Raw genomic sequence first — 24,473 nt, 5'->3', positions numbered from 1 at the left:
TATTGATTTTAAAACAAATGCTAAATTCTTAGCATTAGTTTAAACAGAATAACAGTAATAATATAAACGACACTCCTGATCTATACCAGAGGTAAAAAAAAAAAAAGAATTTGTTCAAATGGCATAAGTTTATCATAACAAAACATTGTTAGTCATATTTACAATTAAAGCTGTCTAAATAATTTCTCCTCCCTTGATACCTTCACCAATACCATATGTTTTAGATGTTGTGGCACAATCAACAGCAGAAATGCTTCGCTGTGTTGACATCTTTTAAGTTAAAAAGATTCAAACATAGAAAGGTTTAGCCAGCATACAAGCAACTTGGAAATGCCTGTGAGGTAAATTCTCAACAAAGTACTAGTGAAAATCTATTAATCCTAGAAGACACAGAACCTGATTTGGTCCCCCACAATAATTTAGGCATAGCTGAAAGCCTAAAACACAACAGTAAACTGCCAAAACAGATGGCAAATTTGAAAGCTTTGTTGTGCTCAAGATGTGGGTGATGAAATGACAACCTACATAATCTACTGTATATTAAAAATTAAACCAGCAATACTTCCTGTCTGAGACTGGAGTGATGTGGAAATGCAGTGAAAAGTGCAGAACGGGCTCAGTTTAGGCACCAGCACTGGAACCAGCACTGTGTTTGTGAGGCAGACAGCATGGGTTTAAATCAGCAGAGCAGAGTGAAGATGGATTGGCTCGTGCACTTCTCCAGTTAGTCTGTGTATTGTATAATTGTGTTTATTTCAGTGTAAATAAAGGAAGGTAAACTCGTTGGTGTGTATATAGTTTGTGTGTGTGTGTGTGTGTTAGTGCGATTGCTTCATTTATGTCAAGTGACCAGACACCGGTTTTAATTGTGTTAGTGCTTAAACCATGTCAGGGTAGTACATTCATTAAACAGGTTAACACAAGACCAACAAAAAACAGCAAAGTTAGTAGAATTCTTATTAAGAATATTTTTATTAAAATAAATGGCAAGAGAGGGGTTAATAAGAAAAATAACAGCATACACCATCAAAACTAAATGCAAGCATGTAAAAATTCTAACAGGAAAAACTAATATAGTTGCTAATGAGTTAAACAAGCTAAGGATCGGCAAGAAAACAAAATATAATTGTAGGAAAGGCAACACTCCCAACAAGAGAGATGGTTTGAGATGTAAAAGGGTAAGACAAGTTAGATTTTAACCCCCAAAAAACTACTGTAGTGGGTTTCATTCAAAAACAAAACAAATAGATCAGAGAAGTGATTATTAATATACATATAAAATGAAGATAGAAAAATACATTAGAAACCTGTAACAATGATTGTAAATTACATTATTATACATGTAGTAGGCAGGCAGGAAAGAATACAAGAGATTTCTCCAAATACCTGATGACTAAATCGACCTTAAAACAATGACCGACAGCATGTAGTAACATTGCAAATGGCATTTTTCTTAATACTGCTTCATAACAGGACTCTCTTCTCCAACCTCCTGTCTGATATTGCATTTCATTTCTTAAGTTTAAAAAAATACAGCATCTAACACTAATAAATGAGCAAATAAAATATTGACCTTTCCTGGGTTACATGTCAAAATGTAAAAAAAAAAAAAAAAAAGACATTCTAGTTCTATTTTTCAGGTATTTATTCATTTTTGTATCATTTAATTAAACCTCCCAGTCGTTTCAATGGCTGGAAATAGTGTGGATTAGACTCGTAATTAGAATTTTATTTAAATGCAATATTCAAATGTTTGGCAATTGGTTTGACTTTTGTTACTGCTTCAGTATAAGGTGAATGAGCTGAGCAGCCTTTCTTTCACACCAATAATACTGAAAATCAAAATCTTGTTATTTTTGTAACTAGGCTCTCACCAGATAAAAAAAAAAAAGGTGTGGCACATTGACAAATACTGAAGCTTTTTCATATAAGCTTTAAAACTGTACTGTAAGAGCATAGTCTAAAAATGTCTATTTTGCAATGCTGAAATAAATGAGGGTTTGGACATTTTTAATATTTCCAAGAACACTGAGTCAGTTATTTAACTGAAACCATTCAGGTCCATGCATCATGGCAGTTTGGTTTAAACAGAATCACAGTAATAATATAAATGGCACTCCTGATCTAAACCAGAGGTAAAAAAAAAAAATATTTGTTCAAATGGCATAAGGGGGGTGGGGGAAATGAAAAGGGAGAAGGAAATTAACTCAGTAACTCAATCTTGGGAAGACAAATCATGGCACATAGTTAGCTGGTCAAATGACTGCTATTTGTTTTGCATAGAGTAGATTCAGTGGCACAGCTGGGCGACAGTAACATTTGATCAAGCCTCCCCTGCACTTTGCCTCTCTATGCACTCTTAACGCCCTGTCGGAGCTGCTGCAGAATATTACTTAACATAATGTAACTTTAAAAAACAACTATCAATAAGGCACTTTTTTCACACTTTTACATTGCTATCCTTTTCTTTTTGCTTATGATCGCAAACACTCCATCATTTAGAATTTCATCGCCATTAACACTCACAGCATTTTTAATGCAACCTTGCTTTTTTTTCTTGTTTTTTTTTTTTTTGTTATTTTGTAACTGCAAATATAAAAAAAACTTAAATTGCCAAAAATATATTTTTTCTCCAGCACCCTGTAAAGGTATCTAATTTTGATCGGATCAGCATTGTAATACACAAGGACATATCTAAACTTGTATGCATTTATATATATCATGTATGTATAAAGCAATCTGAACAGGCAGACATGGCTTTCACATCCTATTTTTTTTTTAAGAAAGTTCTACTTGGATGGGGTCTGGACTAACAAGTTTGCAGGACACATTGTGGATGAGCAAATTCATTTTGAGAATTTTTTTTTATGTGGTAAAAAAAAAAATCTTGTAAAGATGTATGCATAATTCTCAGGAATACTTAAAATTCTTAAACACAGTGGTAGACTTTTCAAATTTCAGCCAGAAGATTTAAAATTTTAGGTTTAGGAATTTAAAAAAATAATTAAAAAAAAATAAAAATAATCAGGTATGTACAAAAAATAGGTACATGACAAAACCTCATCTTTTTTTATTTATCCACAATCCTTAGTGTTTTTTTGTTATTTATAATGTAAAGGATAGAATCATTGTTGGTTGGTGTTATCATGCGATTTGATTGAACGTCAAACATACACAGGCACGACAGCACACTTTCATAATCTAAACTAACAGCCTCTGCGTTCAGATACATAATTGTATATATTTACTAAACAAAAACCCTTTGGCTAAATATGCACACAATACTTTTTTGTCTTTTTTTTCCTCACAGCTCGATTAAAAATACTTTTAAAAACTTCAGGCACTGTATTTTGAGGGTGGGGTTTTGGGTAACATGTAAGTACAGTAGCTACTGCTCATGCCCGAATCACCCCAGCCTTACACATCCTAGATTTAGATAACTGAGAATACTCTTCGTAACCAACCCCATCCTGCCGCATATATATGTACTTTCTGCCCCTCTATGATCTGAAAATCATGTACAGTCGAAGTTAAAAAATATTCAATGTCAGGAGATGAAAAATCTGTGTTAAAATGATTGTGGCTAAGGTGTATGTAAACTTCAACTGCAGCTTAAAGATTTATTAAAAAAACAGGAAGTTAACCAAAAAGTATAAAAGAAAACAAACCAAGCTTTTTAAGCAGTCCATCATTTTAGCCATGCATTCAGTGTCAGCTAGAAAGGCGCACCCAGAATGTGTCAGCAAAGTGAAAACAGATGGGAAGAAAACAAATCACATGACTACACATAAGAATGACAGATATAACAAGTTTGTGTGAGTGAGTTTCTTTCTTTTTCCTTTACTAATGTCTAAAAATTTGGATACTTTGCAAGACAGGTTTCCAGGAAAGGCGATTATACCCTGGACCCTAAACTACTTTCAGAATTTTATATTGTTTAGGCTTAATTAGAATGTAGTGGGTGGGTGCAGGGTAACCAAGAAAATAATTTTATTGCTTTGTAACTTAGTGCAGATTTGCTACCACCCAACTAGTGGGATAAAAAAAGAAAGAAACACAGTCATTAGAGTCAATTAACAACAATAAAAAACTAAAACAAAAATAAATCACACAACTGGTTGGTTTGTTGGCATTTGATGTTGCGATTTGTGTTGGTTTGTGTGTTAGGGTCACAGGTGCCTCTCTTTCAGCTTCCAACAGGCTAGCAAAAGGCAATTACCAGTTAATCTGATCAGCGGGCAGGCTTGGGGCGGCTCATCATTGGGTGAAGAGTCAGAGGTCATTTGTTAGTTGCCAGTGGCGGCTAGGTTGTTAGAAACAAACAAAAAAAAAACAAAAAAAAAAAGGAAAAAAGATAGAGAGGATATTAGTGTCCACAAGAAGAGACTGGAATGACATCATTTTAACAGTAAAATGAATGCAAAATCCTTCCAAACCCATATCCCATTGCAAACAGACAAACACAGACTAAACCAGATTTTAATCATGACATGTGCATCATGATTGAACTCGCTAAGCCACCCAAACTGAATCAACATGTTAATGTTAAACAGTAAAGCGCTTCATTGCTCTATGTACCCAAAAACAAGCAAAGAAATGACAGACAAACTAGTAATGTTATAGTGTCTTTTGGGCTGGAATGCATGTTATAGACAGTGATTAGTTGTAAAAGGTTTTAAAAAGGGCAGCACTAGTCTGCATAATAAATACAGTCAGAATTCACTTTAATAATTCCTTGTTTTTTTGTAAATCATTTAAGCATTTTTTATACAATGATACTGTGTGAAATAAAGGTACCCCTTTTAGAACAAAAGCTTTACTGTATTTGTTTACTAAAATAAGGCATGTCATAAATAGTTGTAAATCAATACATATATACTTTTTTAAAACAATAATTTAAGACACAAAGGCTGATGAAGTATAATACAGGTAACTTGTAATTACAGTTTCCTTGGTTTGCTGTAACAGGGTGTCTGCAGGTATCATCTATAGTTAGAGCCCTACTAAATTCACAAGAATGTTTTTTCAAAAATCACAGATTTCACGGATATTTAAAGAAAAGTGCCACATTTCATGGCAGACATTAAATAACATTTACATATTAAATTGAATGAATGTCCGTGTTTTGACAATGCCTTTTCCAAAGCTTTTCCAACTGGTTTACATTAGGTGCAATTATTGGCAGGACGCCAAAAAATTAGGGTAGTGTAACCTGCAGAGACTCTGCTTGAAATCAGTTCATTTCTGAAGCACCTCAGTTCATTTTTAAACTATTATTCATAGTTTGAGATCACATTAAGGGAATATATTTAAATACAAAACTCTCCCCTTAATTTCACTGACAGTATATAATCTGTACATAAATGTAATTATTTAAACCTGAGTATAAAACAGGACATTATGATTTAAAATTGTCACTTCAAAACAAACAAAATTCCATGTAATACAAATACATAGTTTGTATAAAAATACAAAAAGTAAAAGTGCTTTAACTAACTAACCTCTGTCTGTGGTCACTATCCTTTGGTAAGGATGGACCCGCGAGTCATGTCTCCGCACTTTAGTTGCCATTGCACCTAGATTGTAACAGGTCCATAAGGTTAGACACCATTCACAACAGACAAAATAAATAAATTAAATTAAAAATGTATGTAAAAAAACGTAAATGTAATAATTCAAGCTCAATCTAGGTAGAGATTTCCCACTGCATTCTAAATTTGAGTTGAAGCTAGGTTTCCTCAGTCTGTCCTTAAGTCTTACATTTAAGTCATTTTAATATTTTAATTTTAATACAGATTTATACAAAAAACATAGTGTTTATGAAGAAATCAATACTACAAATGTTTACCGTACTTACTATACAAATCAAAACATGTTAATAAGTAAAAGTAGAAAATGCACAGTTTAGCACCAAATTTCAACAGAGGCTTGTTTGACACACAGGGCTCTTTGAGACAGGTGGGCAAGGAAAAAATCCCAGAGTAAAATACATCCTTTAATTAAAAAAAAAAGTTACACATCAAAATCAATCAGGGAAGATGTCTAGCATCATTATGCAGTATGTTGTTCACCATGCTATGCTTTTTTATTAAATAAAGCATGCAGATTTTTGAATATGAAACTTTAATGAGATGCTATAAGCTTGTCGATTCACTGTTAAGTGTTGACTAACGACAGCCATGATTGGTAGAGAAAAATTACCAAAATTTGCATCCATACCTAAAATAAAACAAACACTTTGTTCTGCATTTGACTAAGGTAGACTTTTACTAGACAGAGGATATGAAAATATATTTTTAGGGTAAACTCAGGTAATGGGTGTGAACACTATGTTTGGCTTTCACACTACAAAGAATGCGACTGCTAACTGCCACAGCCTCAGCATTGACACATTTGTAGTCTAAGACAATCGTTCCTTAGAAAAGTGAAGACAATTCACTCTCAAATATGGAAGAGTGGTTGGATTCAGTAAGGCAAATAAAACAATACAAATTGGAAAGGGGGCAAAAACTGTAAGAAGATTTAGATCAGAACTCTGGCATCACAGTCTGTGGCCTGAGCAAAAAAACAGAGCTAAGAGAATTTCAGATGGCAGCAGAAATTCACCTGCAGACTGTCTGACTCACCTCAGAAGACACAAAAGAAATGTGTGTGCAAGCAAGCATGTCCCTGTCAGTCCGACTGTTGACAGCGTGTGTATACATACACAAGGGAATCTCACTCTGCACAGACTTTGCTGTGCATTACAGAGCCAATGACAAGAAGGTGGAAAGCACACACACAGTAGACTGAGTGATTGAAAAATCTCATCTTTAAACAAGGATGCATTTCCCCCCACCTGTCTCAGCAGCACCTTTAGCTCAAATGTGTTTATCAGTCCCCACTTCCCTTTTTAACAGCTGAGCTCAACTGCTCAGCACATATTTACCTTTTAAGTCCGGGGCAAGGCTTGGCATTGCCATGTCCAAACTTCCCCCATAAAGTGGAATGGCGGTACCATCCTGAAGCCCGCCGAAGGCTGCGGCACCAAACCCCCACGCCCGCTTACCTAGGACACCTCCGTGGTCGATAGGGTACTCCAGGAGAGAGGTGGGAGCCAGGGCGTAGGGGTACTCATATGGTGCAGCATAGATGATGCCTGCATCGGGCGCCGGTGGGACCAGTGTCGGGGTGGCATTGGAAAGCATGGTGGGCATCTGTGGAGGCCGAATAAGGTTCATGATGGGTGCACCGACTGGGGTCGGTGGACGCAGTGCAGCAGGGGGAAGAACCTGACCGGCGGAGGCAGCAATGAGCCTGGGGCCCTGAGCTGCTGCGGCCGCCGCTGCAAGAGAGAAGGCAAGGTTCGCTATAGCGTAAGAAAGCAGACAGACAGCAAGCAGGAACAAGTGGATAAGGAAAAGATAGTGGGAAGAAATGTGAGAATTTGGCAAAGAATGAATGGATAGACAGCAACAGAAAAAAGAAATAAGTGGGAAAGCAAAGAGAATTGTGATTGTCAATTCACAAATGCATGGGTCAGGTTTAAAGTGAGATTGGATGTGAGGAAGTGGAAACAGAAACATGAAAAAGCAGGAAAAAAGAAATAACAAAAAGAAGAGAGGACAAAAAAAAAGAAAATTTAGTTCATGCAATGTTCAACTGTAAACCACAACAAAACACAAAAACATAACCAAAATAAAATAACAGAAAATAAATCATTTAAGTACACAATCCTAAGTAGCAGGTGCATCAGTCATCAGTGACACAAAACATCAAAGCATAGCAATCACTGAAACAATTATTCCAGAGCACAACAGAACTAATCAGAGAAGAAACATAAAAGCTCTCGACACTGTTAGAGAATCCAATTGGGGTTTGCGCTGCCATGTACTAATAACCAGCGTGTCTGTATTACTGAGACGCCAAGTGATTTGCTAGAGACTAAAATGCCCAAATTCATAGAACTAAAGCACAAAGAAGTGACCCTGAGCAATAAAGGTTCAAAGGGGGTACAGATGGAACAGTTTCACAATTTAAAATGAGCTAGTCTGTAGCAAACAACTCCCGAAGCAAATAACACATACAGTATATGCCAGGCTGACTTGCAACCTGTGAATAAGTTGTGAAAAACTTATGGTTTCTACACAATTTAGTAGCTCAGGTTTTATTAGGTACAAACAAACACATTTTACTTTTCCCAATCAGCAAAAAAGCTTCTTTTACATTCATGACAGCCTTGGCAACAAATGTTTCAGAACATTTTAATACCATCTATAGGACCATGTAGGCTGTGTGTACATGACAAAAATTTTTTGTCATTTAAATTAACATTATAACGCATCTGCATAGAAAACACACGGGTTGACTATGAATAGGTTTATACAAAATGTAAATTTAAATAATTTAGCTAGCTGTCTAGCCTACCATAAATTGGTTTCAATTAGAAATTGTAATAAAAATTTTAATTACAGCTGATTCAATCAGTTGAAATGTGCCTTTGTTATAGTGATGAGTATCATCAAATCTAATAAACAATGTACAAATGTTATTTAGTACAGACTGTTGGGACTGATTAACATTTATTTCAGTTATAAACAATAAAGTAAAAATAATACCAACATAAGAATTTATCATTTATTTAGTCACCTGATAAATCAGAATGTCTGATCTTAGATACAGTAGTTGGAGTTTACGCTAATGCTTCTCATAATGTTAGTAATATTGCATTGCAGTAGAATAACTGATATTCATACACCGCTTGAACTTAATGTTGCATGTTGTCAGTTGCAGTGTGAAGTTCACAAGTATTTTACAATTTTACAAGTCTTTTCCTGCGTTAAATGCTGCTCCTTAAAATAGAAAGTATATGTTCATACCACTGACTTTAAACATGGCAAACCCCAAATAAAATCTGCTACATGGCGTAGACACTAATTTTAAGCTTTTCTAAATGCTCTGAAATTTTGTACCAGTGATGATAATACATACAGATTCTCAAAAGAAAACCAAAGAAAAGCCTAAATGACCAAATAATTTTGAATGATTTTTTAACTGAATTTGTACAAACTCCATTTTTAGACAAAATTGGGACACTTTCTGAAAATACAATAAAACATTTATTTTTACTTATCAGAAAGGGTACTTTTTTGAAAATGGGGTTTGTATGAACTGAGAGGAGTCACGTGCCAAAAAAAGGTAAAGGTGGTGCACATACAGCATACATTCCCTAACTTATAATCACACACATAAACAGACTAATTAAACATTAAGCAGCTTAAGTGAGACAGTCACACAATTTTTCAGAGATAATTCTTAAAATAAATTTGCATTTGTAACAGCAATGAGCTTCTTTATATGTTTATTTTTACTTTTAATCTGTATCTTTTTTACAGATCCTGTAAACCTTTAAACTGACAGCATGTTATCTGGGTGGTGGTGGAGCATTCTTTGCACTGACATTGTATTGAAGAGTGGAACTGGTAACAGAATATCAGAAGCAGCAGCATGTATATGGTTTTTAAATACTGTTTACACATACTGGCCTCTTTGTCAAGCTACATGTGTATCTGTGCTTAGTAATTACAAAACAAATATTATTATGGCCAGTACGTGCAAATCCTGCTTTGTCCTTTGATTAGCTGTCAGCATCTTATCACAGGACATGGCTAAATATTTTTTACCAAAGTCTTACCTCCCAGAATTGACAGTGATGTCTACTGAATACCACATGACCATCTGAATACTGCATCAGTGTCACTGGAGCACTGAGAATGATCAAGCATTAAATAAAATCTGGCCAGCTTGGCAAAGTGCACAGGGTAACAGATGGGCTACAGTTAGTAATTGTATGCCCACAAAACACATTTATGTGGTAGCTAGTGGGCTAAGTAAAGCACTTATAAGTGAGGTTCACAATCACATTGTTACTGGAACGTCTCCGGTTTGCTGTGTGACAGTGGTTAATCAAGTACATGACCAGCATTTAAGCAATCAATGTTCATTTTCTCCCGTTAGAAAAATTTAGTTTCTGTTTAAGTGATGGCTTCTACAGAACCTGTAAGTCTGGTCAGGTTTTTAATATAGCATTTGTATTTCCAATAACAAATCATTAAGCACTATACACACTATAAGAGCTAGAATAAAAAAAAAAAAAGTCATTTACTGTTGTGCTGTGTGTTGGGCCACACGAAATCTGAGTAAATGTGTTGGGGAAAGAAAGAAAATGATTTCAACATTCATGTACATGCAATACCGTAAAAGCAGACATAAAAGCATGCTTAATTAGATTCAGAATGTTATGACCTTATTAAACATGGTTTGTTTCCAATAATTATAAGCTTTGGTCAGTTACCCCACCTGGCAATTTGTGGACCATAGGATGCAAATACATCGAAATTTGTTTACATAAAGACTAAATTGTATCATGAGATAAAGGTAATTTACTTATAACAAAAAATTATGAATTTAAACACATCGCACATCATTTACCTTTTTGCGTGACTAAACAGTTAAGAGAATAAAAGCAGGAATAAAATACTTACACTTAAAAAGCAAATGAAACGGAGTGTAAAAAGAGAAAGTCATGAAGGAATGAATGTGCAATGTGTTGTTTACTTACGAGCTTTGAGGTTGGTGTCTCTGTAGGTTCCATTCAGAATTGCCAACTCCATCAGTTGCATCTTCTTCAGGTTATCTTCTCCTTCTGCCTAAAAAAAGAGAAAATAAATAAACAAATCAATAAACAGACTAGTCAAAGAAACCCAACATCTGAGGAAAATGCAGATATCAAACTAAATTGTGCAGCCTTTTTATACAGTGTAAAAATCAAAAACAAAGTAACAGCATAGTGCACTTCAGCCCTGTCAATTCTGTCTTATATAAATAAACAGACAGGCAGCAACCATGCTCATTACCACTAAATTAGAGAAGGGAAATTATTCACGAGGAAGCAATTAGACCCGCACTCCTCCCATCAAATACTAAAACAAAACAAAAAGCATGACGATAGTGAGCCTAGAGAAAAAACATCCACCCACACACCCTTAATATACAGTCCCTTCCATAACTACTGGCACCCCTGTTAAAGATAAGTGAAAAAGGCCCATAGGAAAACATGCCTCTATACACAGGATTTACTTAACCAGCCATTAAAGTACATTGCATCCTATTTTGGTTGTTTCATTATTTTTACAAGTACAGTGGCATCATAATCATGTAAAATATCTGTACATGTTTGAGCCTATAGGTAACAAACCATAGTAATGTACTGCTATTCACAAAAAGGCACCAAAGGACAAATGTGCAATACGTGTCTACCTAAACAGAATTTAGGTCAGAATGGAGTGATGTTTAGTATACAAATAAAAACTCAAGTTTTGAATTGTAGTCAGATATGGTTTTTTTTTCGGTAAAAGAAAAATAAGACAGACAAAATAGCATATTGCGCAATAAATCTGAACTCATATGGGAGAAAATAAATCACAATTCAGAAGGCTCATATTTCTAACAGCAGGTAGACCACAGCTGGTGTGGTGGATGCTTAGAATAAAAAAATACATAAAAAGAAAAGCCATTTACAAATCAGTTGAGCCTTATTTTATAGACTTAAGATGCTAAAAATGCTTCACATGTGTGTGTGGTAGTAGGCCCATCACTGCTTTTATTTTTTCAAACAAACCATAGATACTACAAAGCCAGAACACAGCAGGAATGAGTTTCAATATATTGAGTAAACAGGATTACAAAATGTACTTTATACATCAAGTCTTTAACCACATGCATTTACAACTGTAGTTACATCTACTCAGGTGTAGATTTATAACTTATGCTTTGCTAATTTAACTTTCCCACTGCCAATTCAAAACAATTCAACTCCCTCTACATGTACATGTCACATTTAAGACAAATGAAACGACACTGAGTAAACTGGGTCTAACATTATTCCTTGTTCATTTGCTACATTGTTTGTGGATATTTCCAGAATTTATGCAACGATTAACAGTGCAGTAAATGCAGGAGTAAATAAAGGAGCGCAACGTGTCAACATCAAACTGAACAGTCTCAAATCGCACACGCAGTTATTTAGACAATCTGAGTACAATTGATTAGTAATCCTAGCCTAATGTCATTGTTGTTCTCATAGCTGTATTGTTTATTAGCACTAACTGATTCAATCAAATACTAAACACATGTTCCACAGTATAATGACAGCAGCATGAGCTCGGATAAAAAGCCCTTAACTGATGGACGGGTTAGTAATGGAGTGCACAAGATATGATTGATATGATAAGATTTCTTGATCATAAAACAAAAAGATTCTGAAATGTTTTATTTTAAAAAAGATATGCTTTTCATTTTATGTTGTGGCAATCACAATGTGTTAATATTCTGTGCTCCTTGGTATATTAGGTAGGCTAACTTGTACTACATTTATCTCAGCTTTCCTAGGTTGTTCAATCTTTTATTTTTTCATCTCCCACTTCTTAACTTTGATTAGTGTGTATAAACAGTCACTGATTGAGCTGTGTATGAAAATAATTTAACTCAGACACTCATAAAAAGGTAAACAAATGCTCTATTCATAATTTAAAAAACTGCATGCTATCTAAACAAAATCAATCCTGATCTCAGACTGTGGGCCTTTATGCTCTACAGTATACACGACCTCACAACCATGTCAGTAAGCAATAGTAGGCAGGGCTCACAGCTGTACAGAAAGTTCCTATTAGGCAGTAAAAAGTCGAAAAACAGGGAACAAGAAAACATGACTAATGACTGCAGTATTCCAACAAAGCACAGAGTCATTCATTCCAAAGCATTCGAACAATCATGTGTGGGATAGCATGAGTAAGATCATGTGAAACGGTTTGTGTGAGAACATGATTGTGTATAAGTCTGTTTTATAGCAGCTTGAGTAGTTACAAAAGTTGTACATTTACAGAAAACAGCTCCTTACAGAAACCAACATCAGCCCTGCAAAAGCTGTTTAATTCTATGCTAACAAGCCACCCCCCCTCCAAACAGAAACGTCGCCAGGCCTGTATAATCAAACCCAGTAGGCATAGCAGGCTTGCTTTATTTCTCAGTATAAGCTTTGTAGATGAAGTGCACAACCAAGCTCTCAAAGGCTTTATGAGGATTTCAGAGAAGCTAATGAGAGGTGAGGTAAAGGTAAAAACAGCACTTCAGATTTCACACAGGTTTATGAGTCAAACTCCTTTACTCATATAAAGATAACGTACACAAATATATATTTGTGTATACACACACACACACACACACACACACACACACACACACACACACACACACACACACACACACACACACACACACACACACACACACACACACACACACGTTGCATTGGTTTAAATATCAGAGGTACTATTGGCTGCTCAGACTTCTACACAGATGATTGGCTAACTGGACCTGCCGTGACCCTGATCAGAATAAAGTACTTGATGAAAATGGAAGAACAAAAAAAGCATGTTTAATTGCCTGTAATTAACTTTTCGCTACTGGCAATTGTTTAAAATTAAACAAAAAACAATGCTAGAGAAAGTCTGTGTGCCAAAGACAAAAAGACAGAGACTGGATGGAGGAGGAGTAACCATGTGAAGGCTTTTATACACTGAGAAAAAACGACTGTGGCTGTGTGACAAAGAGGAAGAGACAGAGACTGGAGGAGGAGTAACCAAGCAAAGGCTTTTATACACAGCAGTGTGTCATCCTGAAAAGCTAGGGAAAATTCAGCCTCGGATATTACCACCACGAGTCGACAGCAGGGGAAAAAAGCAAACGCGCACACACACACTATCCAAAGGAGTCAAATAAAATCAATGGGTCAATTTGTGTGGCCACTGAAGCAGAGCAGAGATCATTGGGTATACTGTGGAGGGAGCATTGTCTTGAGTGTCAGTGACATCATTGCTAATGTGCTCAGAAACTTGCATATGTATCACTCTGTTCATGCTATTGCATCCTCATTTAATAAAGTCACATTACTGCACAAAAGAGGTTATAAAAAAACAACCAAAATGTTTTCTTTACCATGGACGTCACAGCTGTTATTTTAACTGAAAATGCATTTTTATCATTTATGATAAGAATAATGCTTGTTTGACATTTTCTTTGTTAGATTTTTTTTAACCAATCCATAATCATCTGGTCTGTTTTAATTCCAGACTTCGGTTTTGACAACATGAAGTCCTGTATAAATTCAATTTCACTCTGCAATTCATGTCTCTTGCATGGAAATTGCATAAAGATTTAGCTTAGTTCAAGTTTTATCCTCTGTTATGACTATTAATCCTTCATACGGCACGGTGGCTAAGTGGGTAGCACTGTCGCCTCACAGCAAGAAGGTCCTGGGTTCGATCCCCAGGTGGGGCGGTCTGGGTCCTTTCTGTGTGTAGTTTGCATGTTCTCCCCGTATCTGTGTGGGTTTCCTATGGTTGCTCTGGTTTCCTTTCACAGTCCAAAGACATGCAAGTAAAGTGAATTGGAGATACTAAATTGTCCATGACTGTGTTCAGTATAACCTTGTGAACTGATGAACCTTGTGTAATGAGTATCTACCGTTCCTGTCATGAATGCAACCAAAGTGTAAAACATGACATTAAAATCCTAATGAACAAACAAACAATAATCCTTCAAACCCAATCATAAATTACTTATGCCAGTTATTTTGGCCAAATATTTATGCAAACTTGAGAGGTTAAAATGGGTGAACATTGTCTGGTATGAATAATGAATAAACCTGAGGAACATTTTCTCAATTCAAAACATTTATGCCATAAAGCTAAATGTGTTCACAGGGTTCCCTCTATTTTAGTTTTGTATATATTTTACTCATGATTTCCTGCGTAAAATATATAACATTAATGGGCATACAAACAGGCACAATGTTACAGTTTATTAAACGAATAATCTTTTCTATATACACCAAGTGCTTGGGTGCAAAATTCTTTTACTATTTCAGTGCATTATAAGTGTATTGTTGTGGTGTATATAAATGTTGTCGACACGGTCAACAAATCTGGCTGCACTCATTTGCAGTGCCCATCACAAAACTGACTGAAATGGGAGCATCAATCAACCTTTGTACTATTTCACTCGACAGCTTGGTGCTGAGGGTACAGAGACAGTCTGTTAAAGGAGCAGGGGGGAAAGCCCTGACAGTGCTGCTGGATTCATGAGCTTTATTAGGGACCTTCATCGGGCCACAGTGTGCAACCTTGGCGCTTAAGCGCTTAGCCATCAATATCCCCAATACCTCCCTTACATGCAGCCAGGGGCCTGTAACAAGAGCACAAAAGATAGACTAGTCACACTCTTCCTCCTTTTAAATTCTCTCTTTTTACACCACACTTAGAGCTTTCTAATCCCACCATGACCTGAGCGAGCATAAAAGCAAACACACCGACAAAATACACAGTACAAATGAACACCACCCAAAGCATAAAAACAGAAAACAGGTGAATAAACTGTCCAGTTCTCATATTAACGATTGCAAGACGGGCGATTTAAATCAACCCAGGATAAGAGCGAGAGATTTGGCAGTGTGTAATATGTAGGTCATCAAAACTCTGGGGCAGTATTTAAACAGTAGCGCAGATGTTGACATGTGCCCGACATGAAAGTCCATACGGGATTGGATTGGCTTTCACCAGAGAGTAATGTTAAATGAGAATGTATAGTGAGAGGGAGAAAGTAAAAGGAAGTATTTAAGTGATCCACAATCTGAACTGATACAGCCCACTGTAAAACCCTCATGAGACATCTGTCTGCTAGTCTCTCTTTCTGTAGATGATGTATTTTTCTGTCACTGTGATCCCTCTAATACCTTCCAATCTAAGCAGGAATATCTAGAAGGGGATTTGGTGAGGCTGATTTGTGGCTTTAAACACGGACGGATTAGCATCAGATTGAGAGACGTGGGAGTTAAAAGCTGATCTCTGCGCTCACTGCCACCTGATCCACTAGCTCTCACATGCCATGACCTCGGCTAAGCAAAGAGGTTCCAGAACACCATGTTCTGCTGCTCCTGGTGGTGTCAGAGGCTTTACAAGCAGGAGGAGCTATTGAGAAATCAACAAGGCCAAAAAGGGAGAATGCATCAGCAGACAAGGGACAAACCCATGGGGAACAAACTCAAAAACCCTGGTTGCCATCATGTCAGAAGTGTGTTTGTGTCAGTGTTTTCACCACCTCTACCTTGTTATTTTCTCATTATAAAGTTTTTTTTTTTTCTATAAAGTTAAATGTGTTGGAGATGCAACAATAATAAGCCAAAAACGAGGTTCTCACCAGAAACAGCACTCAAGTATGACACACAAACAAGCTAACAACTAGTAAAAGCATTAGAGTTTACCAGACAGCAATTTGCAACTATTCTAAACACTCGCAACCAGAACAAACTGACACATTAGCCACAGCAATCAATATTTATGATTCTGTGCTGACTTGAGAAAATGAATGCATATCTGAGCAATAGCAGCTGCAGTTCCGGCAGCAGCCAACACAAAACAAGGCCCTAGGGTCTACTAGAATGCTAAGTAATCCTACTTCTAGCAACTAAGAGAATCTGGGGTTCCAACTCTCAGGTGACAGCTTTTAATGACATTGTCAATATGCCAGGCAGGATTCAGGCAGGGTATGGCAAAGAACTGTCAAATAATTATCCATACACCTTTAGCAGCAACTGGGAAGGTGCCTTTGGGGAAAGAGCATGCACTGCATTAATATCAAGAACTAGGTATTTAACTGCTATCTTTAGTAACAGGATTTGGTTGGCTGTTTAAAGGAAAAGAGATGGACCAACATCCACAGGGGGCTTTAGAGAGGACCAGTGCAGATCACATTTTTTTTTTGTTTTGAAATGAGAAGCAGGTCTTTCTTCAACAGGTCATGATCTATTGAGATAATCTTATTTATTCTGCTAGCTATAACAGAAAAGTCTGGTGGGGGGCACTAGGGGACATGGTTTAGTAAAAGTGGTGGCAGAGACTTTGTGCTTTTAGAGCATATGTGCAAACAAAGTTAGAGAACCCTTTGAAGTGTTCTCAGCATGGCTAAGCCCAACTTAAATTGACTCCCCTCCAGAACTACATCCCACTTTCCTCCCATGCAGGACTGGCATTATTGTGATCTGAAGCTTTTCTCTGCACAGCACTTTTACCTCCCTCTAAACCTTATGGGGGGAATCCGTGAGCTGACTCCCAAAGACACTGAAAAAGGAAGAGACATGATTGTGTGGAATATCGATTGCATTGAAATTCTCCATGTGGAAAATGTCTGGACATTAGACACTGTGGTAAAGCACCATTTCTCTAAAACATTTTGGTGGCAGTTAAGACCAACACTGTGTGAGCAACAGAGTGCCTGTTTCTGCAAATGAAGTACACAAGGAATAGGAAAAATACTTGTTAGAACCTTAGAAACCTTCCTTGATTTGTAAACCTCATCCTACAGCTAGATATGCGGATAACACTTACCATTACCCTGCCAAAACGGTAGGGATCAGCTTGCACATCAACAAATTAAGTTATTTAAAGTTCAGCAACGTTCTCCTCTCGAGGACTGAGGCACACCCCCAGAGTAAGCTGATTAAACCAGTGAACCCATGTCTGCAGAGATGAAGCAGGCCTAGCAAGAGCTCTACCCTTAGGAAGGTGTCTTTCTTGGATCACAGCCACCTGCTTTCCCCCCATGGCAAGGCTAATTTAGGATGCATATGTGCACTGTGGGGAAAATAATAAGACACAGTGGTATGTTGGTAGATGGCATTTGTCAGTATTTTTAGACACATTACACCTATTAAAGAGGATTTGAGCCTTCTGTTGACTGCCATGCAAAAATACAACAAGTTGTGTGTATTTACTGGTGTAACAATTTTAAGAGATATAACTGCCTAAAAAAGACAACTCCCTAAGAGACTAAAGCTAAGACAAGCATTGTACCAAAACAAAGGACAAAAGTTCTCTGTTGCCAAGTTGTACATTAGCATCGTTTAGAAACATTCAAGGCAGCAAAACAAATCCAAAAGAGAAGCTTTTCATATTCATAATTTACCCTCTTGTCATAAAAAGCAATTAAAGTCAATTTAGGAAATAAAGAAAATTATGTATACATGTCTGAATAGAATACTTGGCATTGTCATGAAAATGCATAAAACCAGGATGAAAAAACAAAAAGAAGTGTGCAGATGGTGGTGGGGGACGACAAAAAGAACACATTAAGAAAAACAGTAATACACATGAGAGGGCAGACAAAGACATCAATAAAGAAAAAAACTGACTGAGCATGGGGCAGTAGAAAGACTTTGCTTGGATAAAGTTAGGCTACAATACAGTTTACCTTTTTCACCAAAAATAAGTCGCTTGGTGTTTAAATGAGGGCAGCCATCAGGCTTTATTAGATTTTAAAGCTTGAAAAACAGTATGCAACAGAAAGACCGAACATGACCTGGCCAGTTGTAAAGTCACGGCCATCTGCCAAGTGGTTTCTATATTTGATTGTTGGCATTGCAAAAGGCAGTACAGATATAAATAGCCGGGGTGAGAATTCCAAAAGCATTCAATATACACTTGTACCCTTCATCTTATCCACAAACACCCAAGGACAAGCAGGCGAGACACAATTGATAGGGTATTAAGATAACCAAGGCAGCCTGGCAGCTTTACTGCCATAAGAACGTTCTTACACTTGTATTGCTTAATGGCTTAAACTCTGCCTAGCTAATGCCAGTCAAACGTTAGCATAAGATACTGCTACCAAAAAACAACTGCCTTAATATAATTTACCCAAGTTAGAATTGAACAGCTAAGCACACATTTGCAGATCGCAATGAAAAATAAAGTGTGGCTTAAAGAGAAAAATGACTAATAAATAGCAAGACCAAGAGAGGGAAGAAAGCAGACAAACTAAGCTAACATAAATCTAACTTCCACATAAAGAGAGCAGAATGCCAGAGGTTAATGAAAAACATTGCTGGTGTTTGATCCAGGCTGGTTGACCTGAGCAAATTAAATGGTTTAAAGGATGCTTCAACAAACCTGCGTGCTTTGAGATATAGAAAAAAATAAAGAAACAGTTGAAAAAAATCTTTGAGACTGTCGGAATCTGCACTGTCAGTGGTAGCACTGGGCAGTGGTAGCTCAATGGTTAAGATACTGGACTAGTAATCAAAAGGCTGCCGGTTCAGGGCCCGCCACTGCTGGATCCCTGAGCAAGGTCCTTATCCCAATTGCTCAAATTGTGTTCAGTCATAATTGAAAGTCGCTTTGGATAAGTGTCTGCTAAATGCTGTAAATGTTAACAGGTTGTTTTGTACCCTTGACACTATTTGTGCTCCTAAAGAGAATCAGAAAATCTTCAAGTTCCTCTTGGGAGAAGTGAGTGCTGAGTCACTGCACCACCACAGTAGGCCATTTCAGGCTCAAAGCATACCATGTTCCCATTACCCATGATCCCTCAGTCAGAGCCGGCAGCTACTGTTTAAGCCTGATTGTGGGCGACATAATAAAAGCACACATGGACCAAGCATGGGCTTGTTTTGGCCTTGCAGGGTTACTGTGTCTATTTTAGGAAATTATGCATCACAGGTGGTTTGCTGAAAGCGCCACCGTGACCTCGTTGCCTCCCTTTTTAAATGAAGCTATTGACTGCTAATGCTGCTAGTTAAAACAGCGCATGCTCAAAATTGCAGCTATGTCAAACAGTAATAAAGGCATGATGAGGTAATCGGCAAATACCTTACCAAAAAGGGTCCAAACTGACAGGAGGAACTAAAACTAGGGCTGGCTTGATACCACTTTTTTATGTCCGATACGGATACTGCAAATTGAGTATCTGCCGATACCAATCCAATACCGTCATTTTTCCCCCAAACAACTAAGCAGTAATAATTCATGTCTCAATGCACCATGCTTAAACTAGCTATCTAAATAACAATGCTCAGACTGTGAAACAAATATTCTAAAGTAATAAATACAGAACCTACAACATCACACTTATGCAAAACTGCTGTTTTTATTTGAACTTTTACACACAGAACATTTAGCAGCATTTTGGTTGCTCTCACGTTTGAGCGGTTGTTCACGTGACATCTCGCTTTACAGCGTGTCGTCCAAAGTGTCTACAATTGGAAGATGTGGATGTCAATCAAACACGATGGAGCAATTAGAATTGACACAGAGTTGAGATTTTCCGTTAAAGTTCTGTCACGTTTTTAGATGATTAAAAACGCGCGCTTATTAAAAAACCCTGCTGGATTTTGAAGAGGACATCTGTGGCTAAACGGAAAACGGTGTAGTTTGTTTTCTTTCATAACACTAATGGATTAATCATTGAGGATGTGAGATATCTCCAAGCCGGGACAAGATAGGTCCTTTATCTCAGGTGAGCGGTTTATCATTTATAAAGCGAATTTTTATTGTGTTTAAATAGTGATTTTAGATGTGGCAGCAGTAGTTGATTTTTTAAAATGCTAAAAGTTTAAGTAGATCAGTGTGTTTTAATTTCTGAATGGCTGTTGCAGATGAGTTGTAGATCAGTGGCACATGTTAATGATGTCATCAAGATGCACCTTGTTACGGCAGTTGCCGAGTGAGCTGGCAATAAACGGCACTCTGTTGGAACGTATCTTCATGTGTTATTTGCTTTACACACAAACAATGGCCTTATTTACATTAAATGTTATTTACATTAAGCAACAGAATTGGATCAAATTACACAATTTTTTCCTTCCGATATCCGATCCAGTGATTTGGGCCAATATTGGACCGATACAGAGTATCGGATAGGTGCCAGCCCTAGCTAAAACTATAAAGAACATTTAAATCAGTAGAATAAAAATTATTATTGGGGTGCTTTTGTGTGCACATAGCAAACAGCTGGATTGCATTTTGTCCTGATTTGTCATTCTGCTCTAATAAAGACAAATGTGATTTAACAAGTATGAGGAAAAAGGTGTTTATTGATCTCAATGAGTCTGCTGGTCACAGCAGGCCTCTGTGCCAGACTTCAGGCAGAGAGCTGACAGCAAAAACTTGGCTTTCGAGTATGGTACGCCTACAGACCACAATGCTTGTCATATATCACACACCATCTGTCTCTCACTACATCTTTTCTCCCTGTGGGGATGATTCTTCCCTACATTAGAAAAACCGAACGAGAGAGAAATACAGTGAAAGGTTTAAAGGCAGGAAACCATTATTATGAAAAAACTGTGAATTGATGGGCCTAGCCAGTGATTTAGCAGAAATCTTTCCTTATAATCGACTCATTGCAGTAATCAGTTGATTACACTACACAATGCATTCAATAAGAGAAAGAAAGAGGATCAGTATAAGAAGAGCTTTATAGCAAATACAATTAACAACAGCTTAAGACACTGTTGTCCAGGCTACTTATCGAGCCACCTTAATAAGGGCAAGAATACAAAAACTGCCATAAAATATTAAGGCACAGTTTTTCCTTTATTTCTTATATCTCATATCTTATTTCTCAATCATTTTCCCAAAGCGCCTGCTGGCCTTTCAAACTATGACAGATGAAGAAGGAACCACGAAGCACCAGCCTAACTCCCTGTGAGAAAAAGAAGCAAATAAAGCAACATCACATATCAGTGAGTAAGAATAGAAAGGAAACGTTACTGCTGGATTGGGTTTTAACTTGACGTTAAGCATGGAGTTCTTCAGATTAAAATGAAAGGATTTTGTCAGACTGCAGTGGTGCAGAAATCTCCTGTGACACAGCGTTTCAATTAGCAGGAGTTTAACAGAATGCGCTCATAGTGGCCTAGATTCTTTAATGAGATGGTAAAGGTGTGGGTCCCTGTTTCACCCACTCTTTAACACCCTGGTGACAACAAAAGGAGAAAGAAGACGCCGAGTGGGACATTTATTTTTTGTCATTTTCAAGGTTACGTCGAATCTGCATTAAGATTAACTTATTATTAGTTATTTCTGACCTGTCTCCATTTCCCCCACTGATTCTGTGGTTGCACGTGACCATGCTACTATTTGTAACACATACTTACACAGGACAGCCAACAAAGAAGCCAGTCAAACCCACTCCAATGTTACCATCACCCAAAAACACAGGAATGTTTTCATCTAAAGCAAACCAAAAGGGTGGAGAAACAAAAACCTCAACATTGTGAGAAGAAAAGGCTATTAAGCGAATCATGCTAATTCCTATGCACTGCATGTTCCACCTATTCCGGCATATAAAAGACTGGATTTAATAAGCATGTTATGCCTTTCTCTACATCACTCAGTTCCTGGAAAACTTCCTGCCCTGCCAGTGTTTCGAGAAATTCAAACAATGCTTTTTGTAATCACAACATGCAGTGGACTTTTCAAGACTTATGCTCACAAATTTTAAAACCCAAGAACCATCTTGAGACAGGCTGGGGAAACTGAACAGCACACATTTGACAGGCCATATTAGAGGCATAAAAAAATACAAATACAATTAAACATTCAGACAGACAGGTATTATATATTAGTCTATAAATTTAATTTGGGGCACTTCAATCTTCATCAACCTTAACAGCATGCCTATCCTCACACTGCTGAACATGACATAATTCAGTGGCATTATCTGTAGAGTCAAGGCACCAGATGGACAGGCTTTCTGCTGTAGCAACCAGGAACAGAGATACCTGGAAAGATAGAGGAACCCTAGACTGAGTATTGATCTTCCTGATCGAGCAAATGGCTTACTGACCTGGAAAAATACAACAGGGAGATAATGGATAAAAAAAAGCAAAATAGATAGTAGGCTACTTTTTTTTTTTTAGGTTTTTGCAAAGAAAGGCTCCAGAATCAGATCAAATCTAAGCTGTCAACATAATCCAGTCTTAGCTTCGTAGCAAGACAAAGAAAAGACAGTATAATGACAGCTACTTGTTGTATGGATTCATGTTTACCTGGGTTTCCCATTGATTGTAGGTCAGAATGATGCAGAGTGTACCTTTTAAATGAATTATAGTCTGGGGTGACTCAAGTTTGAATTATTTTAAAGGGTGCTGTGGCAAATAAAGGTGGAGAAACTCTGATCTAAGCTACAGGAAACTACCAGCATTTCAATAAAGCTAAGACTAAAACTAATACTGAAATACGTTTGACTGTAAAGAAGGTCAAATCAAATCAAATCTAATCAAAATATAAAAACATTTAATTTTATGCTTTATTAAATAAAAAACAGCCAAATGTAGCAGTAATGTAGAACAATAACATGAACATAAACATCATGACCAGAACTCGTTTAGCATTTAGTAGTGCTTGGTATTGACAAGATAACCCTGTTTTTTTTTTTTTAGCCCAAAAGACTTAGTCTCTCATCACTATTTCCTAATTTAAACTATGTTTAACTAATAATATTTGTCTACCAGAAAACTTTCAATTCAAGCTCATAGAATTACTGTCACCTTGGAGAATTTTACACTAGTTAAATTTAAAATAATAAAGAATGAAATGCCTGCTCCATGGTATAACGGCCGCACATGCTCCAATTTCCTTGCTGATTTAGAGAACGTCAGTGGTGGAACACTAAATTGAAAGAGCATCAAATACCATGGAAAAATGCTCAGGATTAGTATATTTATGCACTTATTAAAGCCAATTTCTCAGAATAACCCTTTTAAAAGATTCTAAATCATTTGAAACAATTTTTTTATTCTGATACATTATAGAAAACTTAAAATAAGTGTCCCAGAAAATAAATATAGTATACGGTCTAACAAATCTTTCTTTAAAGTTTTACATTGCGCTATTAAGCAACACTTGGAATAGTGCTAATGCTAATAGCTACTTAATTCAGCAATGTTGTTTATTAAAATCGCTTAGACTTTCTAACTTGAGAGATTGATATCCCTGACGTTTAACTGACTTTGTGTTATATTGTGATATTTAAGTGTTCCCTTAATTTTTTGAGCAGTGTAAACTATGGATATATCTGATGACCCAACTGTACACAATTAACAATATGTGCAAAAACATGAAAGTGAACAATAAATATATGACCCAGTAAGAAAAATGAGAATCTATTACTTGACTTTATCTGTACCATCATACTTCTGACCTTTTGACTATTTCTCCTTTAACCTCTGTATCACATGGCATCCACAATACTGTCTGTTTTATTCCCCTCATCAGCAGTACACCAGCAGTATTAAGGAATTTTCCATGCAACAGTCTGCAGTGCGATTTCATCAGCTCTGAAACACTGAGGCACAGGGACAAACACTGCCAGTGGAGCGGCACTGGGCCAAGTACATGTGTGACCGATGCAGAGAAGCACAAGTGACAGGGTGACTGAGCTTCTGCAGGGCGTTTGGGACACTGTGTGACAGCAGAAAGGCATCGTGGGAAATGGAGGTTGGAGGTGAGAGGCAGAAGATTGTTTGTATAAGGGGAAATGGAGAATCAGTGGGTAAGACCACAAACCACACATAAAAGAGTAGCTCAATCTCTCACTCT

General features: G+C 37.0%; 1 protein-coding gene across 5 annotated transcripts in view; it reads right to left on the bottom strand.

Moving 5' to 3' along the window:
* Positions 1-953: 953 nt before the first annotated feature.
* The window catches only part of qkia (QKI, KH domain containing, RNA binding a), an 83,691-nt gene continuing 60,171 nt past the window's right edge, over positions 954-24,473 (bottom strand). For 2 of the 5 annotated variants that reach the window (XM_063006717.1, XM_063006719.1), the window contains 4 exons: positions 10,601-10,688; positions 6,929-7,348; positions 5,502-5,576; positions 954-4,303 (listed from right to left, as the gene is read on the bottom strand). In XM_063006717.1, coding sequence (XP_062862787.1) covers positions 4,287-4,303; positions 5,502-5,576; positions 6,929-7,348; positions 10,601-10,688 — 600 coding nt within the window. In that variant the 3' untranslated portion in view covers positions 954-4,286. The remainder of the gene's footprint in view (positions 4,304-5,501; positions 5,577-6,928; positions 7,349-10,600; positions 10,689-24,473) is intronic. The other 3 variants (XM_063006720.1, XM_063006718.1, XM_063006721.1) reach the window with 3 other exon arrangements.

This window comes from Trichomycterus rosablanca, chromosome 13, assembly GCF_030014385.1.
Source record: "Trichomycterus rosablanca isolate fTriRos1 chromosome 13, fTriRos1.hap1, whole genome shotgun sequence".
NCBI lineage: Eukaryota > Metazoa > Chordata > Actinopteri > Siluriformes > Trichomycteridae > Trichomycterus > Trichomycterus rosablanca.
This window is presented reverse-complemented; position numbering and strand designations above follow the sequence as displayed.